Source organism: Phaseolus vulgaris, chromosome 8 (genome assembly GCF_051622355.1).
Source record: "Phaseolus vulgaris cultivar YP4 chromosome 8, ASM5162235v1, whole genome shotgun sequence".
Classification (NCBI taxonomy): Eukaryota; Viridiplantae; Streptophyta; class Magnoliopsida; order Fabales; family Fabaceae; genus Phaseolus; species Phaseolus vulgaris.
In genome coordinates, this window is record NC_143505.1 from 32,204,684 (window position 1) to 32,208,016 (window position 3,333).

At 33.6% G+C, this 3,333-nt stretch overlaps 1 protein-coding gene across 1 annotated transcript; it reads left to right on the forward strand.

The window, feature by feature from the left end:
• Positions 1-1,973: 1,973 nt before the first annotated feature.
• Positions 1,974-3,102, forward strand: LOC137824030 (germin-like protein subfamily 1 member 7). The gene is made up of 2 exons (XM_068629454.2): positions 1,974-2,322; positions 2,423-3,102. The coding sequence occupies exons 1-2, from the start codon at positions 2,208-2,210 to the stop codon at positions 2,968-2,970; spliced, it is 663 nt and encodes a 220-aa protein (XP_068485555.1). The 5' UTR covers positions 1,974-2,207; the 3' UTR covers positions 2,971-3,102.
• Positions 3,103-3,333: the final 231 nt, after the last annotated feature.

A 3,333-nucleotide genomic window follows, 5' to 3' on the forward strand; every position in this document is an offset into this window, starting at 1 on the left:
GATGAATATTTGTTGTGCCTTGGATTCTCTACTTTCAACCTTATATTGTGGTGGCTTTCCTTATGTTTATGGTCCTCTGTCAAAATTCGTCACCTTCACTCCATTCTCATAGAACACAAACAATTACTTGGTTCATGGTTACAATCATCTAAGTGATAGTAGGCTGGACAAATAAAGATCTTCAACCTTGTGCACTCTGCTAGCTTTCTGGGGCATACCTCAATCGGAGTAATGCTTTCAAATGTAGTGGGTGGACTGGATAGAGTCTAATAGAGTCTATCTAAACTAAAATGTGACAACATGCTCCTTATTCTTTCAGAGAAGGTTATATTCATCCTCTAAACAACTTCATTTTGTTGTGGAGTATGAAAAATAGAAGTTTTCAAACTTCTTAGAGCATAATTCCAAACTAATGTCAATGCTTAAAAACTTGACTATCTTCCTAGTTTGCTTTAGGATGCTTTAGGAGTAGAAGTGTACAATGCTTAAATTTCTTGGGGAACTTTGATTTTTTTTTCATCATGAATGATCATGTCAACATTGAGTAATCATTAATTGTATAGAGAAAAACACACCTCCAATTATGCATGTTTTGATGGCCCCCAAGTAGCTTTAGATTTCCAATCTGACACAATATCAAACCATATCAATATAAAAGAATTTACGAGCATGTTATCAAGAGATATCATCGATGAAGATTAAACTAAGTAACAATATTGACAAAAAATCAAACTAAGTAACAATATTTTTGAAGCCTATATAATGACCAAAGTTTCAAAGAGATCATCATTGAACAAAACCAAAAATTATACAAGAGAAATAGAGTTTTTGGTTTGAGTTTGAATTGTTTTTTTTAGAAGTATGAAACCATTGTATTTCATTTTGTGACTTTACCTTCCTAGTGAAAATTATTGTTATGTCCTCTCCGAGAGAATTATCTTTGTTACTTGCCATCTTATGTCTTTGTAGCTATCAATTAAACTCGATGTTTCCTATTGTCATGAATTTTGAACTACCTAGGGATACTAAATGATGATATTCATATAAGCATAGGAAACATTTAACATACGAAACTTAAAATTTATGTAAAGTTGAATCTTCTCATTATTTGAACAAGTATTTTTTTGTATAATTGGTATTAGAAAGTTATTTTCAACATCCATTAACAACAGATGTGGAAAACTTGTAAAATATTAAAAGTTTCTCAAATAATCAATGTTGAAGACGGTCTCTAAAAATGCTAATGAAAGACAAACTATAACATACTAATTATTTGAAGAAATGAAATAGTTTAAAGTTCTTTAACTTAAGTTTACTGAAAACAAATATAATATAACAGAAAACAAAGGATGAACAATGCCTAGTGGATGAAGTGTTGAGGCATTGCGAAAAGTTCCTCCTTCAAATATTATCACATTCATCCTATCTTAGATTCTAAATCCATGACTCGTTCATAAAATAAGATGTCTTCACATCCTACATACTAAAACTATTTCCGTTTGCCGAATAAAAAAAGTATTAGGTTTTAGTGCATGTCGTCGAGTCTCACTATATTATACGCATTTTCCTTCACTAGGAATTATTTAAATCAAGCATTAAGTCGTCGAAGCAATTGCACCAAACGCTTAAAAGTCAAACTATATCTCTTAACATTTGATAAATTATGGTTCATATTATATCTTCAAACACTCTTCTGTCATTGAAATACTTTATTAGTCATTTTCTGAATTTTGTTGAGAGGGAGGGGCATCAGAAATGGTCTCCAGGTTTAACCGTCGTAAATATACATTCATTGATAATTGTGACCCAGTCCCTCACAAAATTTTCCGTATTCAACCCATTTAAACTATCGTCATCAATGTGACATATTGAGACAAAGTCTAAACTCAACTTCGATATAGCTAACGATCATCCCCTCATAAAATAATATTACTGGAACAAGTATAACAAGCAAAGTCAGGTGATTAGGTAATACCGAAACACTTGCGTTTTCCTTTTGGGCATCTCCTTAGTCTACTCTTTGATCAAGCACACATGTAGTTGTTAAGGAATGGTTCGTCACTAAATAAAAAATAGATTACGGTGTAAATATAATCTGTAAACTAATTAATGCTTCATCCTTATAAATACCAAGCTTCTAATGAATCAAAATTCACTTCTCACAACATTACATAGCAGAATCATTTGAGTATACGGAGAGGAGAAAAATGAAAGCTGCGTACTTGCTTGTTGCTCTCTTGGCTTTCACATCCTCAGTTGTCTCTGCCTACGATCCTAGTCCTCTGCAAGACTTTTGTGTGGCAGCCAAGGAACGCGATGGTGGTACGTAGAAATATTCTTCAAATACATATATATACACACACACAAATAGATAGATAGATCTTTGTAAGAATTATACTAACCATCGCTTTGTAATTTGTAGTATTTGTGAATGGAAAATTTTGCAAAGATCCTGGGGTTGTGAAAGCTGAAGATTTTTTCTTACATGTGGAACCTGGGAACACCGACAACCCGTTGAGTGCTGAGGTGACTGCTGTGGCTGTTGATCAACTAGCTGGACTAAACACGCTGGGCATATCTTTGGCTCGCATAGATTTTGCACCAAAGGGTTTAAACGCTCCCCACACTCACCCTCGGGCTTCAGAGATCCTTATAGTTCTGGAGGGGACTCTTTATGTTGGATTTGTGACCTCCAATCAAAATCAAAATCGGCTTTTCACCAAAGTTCTGAACAAGGGTGATGTCTTTGTCTTCCCAATTGGTCTCATTCACTTCCAACTCAACGTCGGATATGGCAATGCTGTTGCTATTGCTGGTCTTAGCAGTCAAAATCCTGGAACTATCACAATTGGAAAAGCTTTGTTTAAAGCTAATCCACCTATTTCTGTTGAGGTTCTCGCCAGAGCTCTTCAACTGGATAACAAACTAATTGAAGATCTTCAGAACAACTCATGGTACGGCCTGCACTAGCCTAAGAACATGGTCGATCATTTCTTACTGTACAACTATATATAATGAATTTCATGTTTCAATCACCCGCATGCACTACACCTCCAAATAATTACTAATATAATAAATAAAATGATCTGGGTTGTTTTCGTATACCATAATTGTTTGCGTTGATTTGGTTTATTCCAATGTTTGTGAATTAAATGAAAGAACCTATTAAGAGTTGTGCTTGGATCCAATTTGGCTAATAAAGTTCGGTTTGTTGATATTTTCTTAAACAACTATTTCATAAAAGATATTTGAATTCAATTAGATTGTTCCGTTTTTTTTGTATATATTTATATAATTATATTACGTCCAATAATATATTAAAGTCTAGTAATT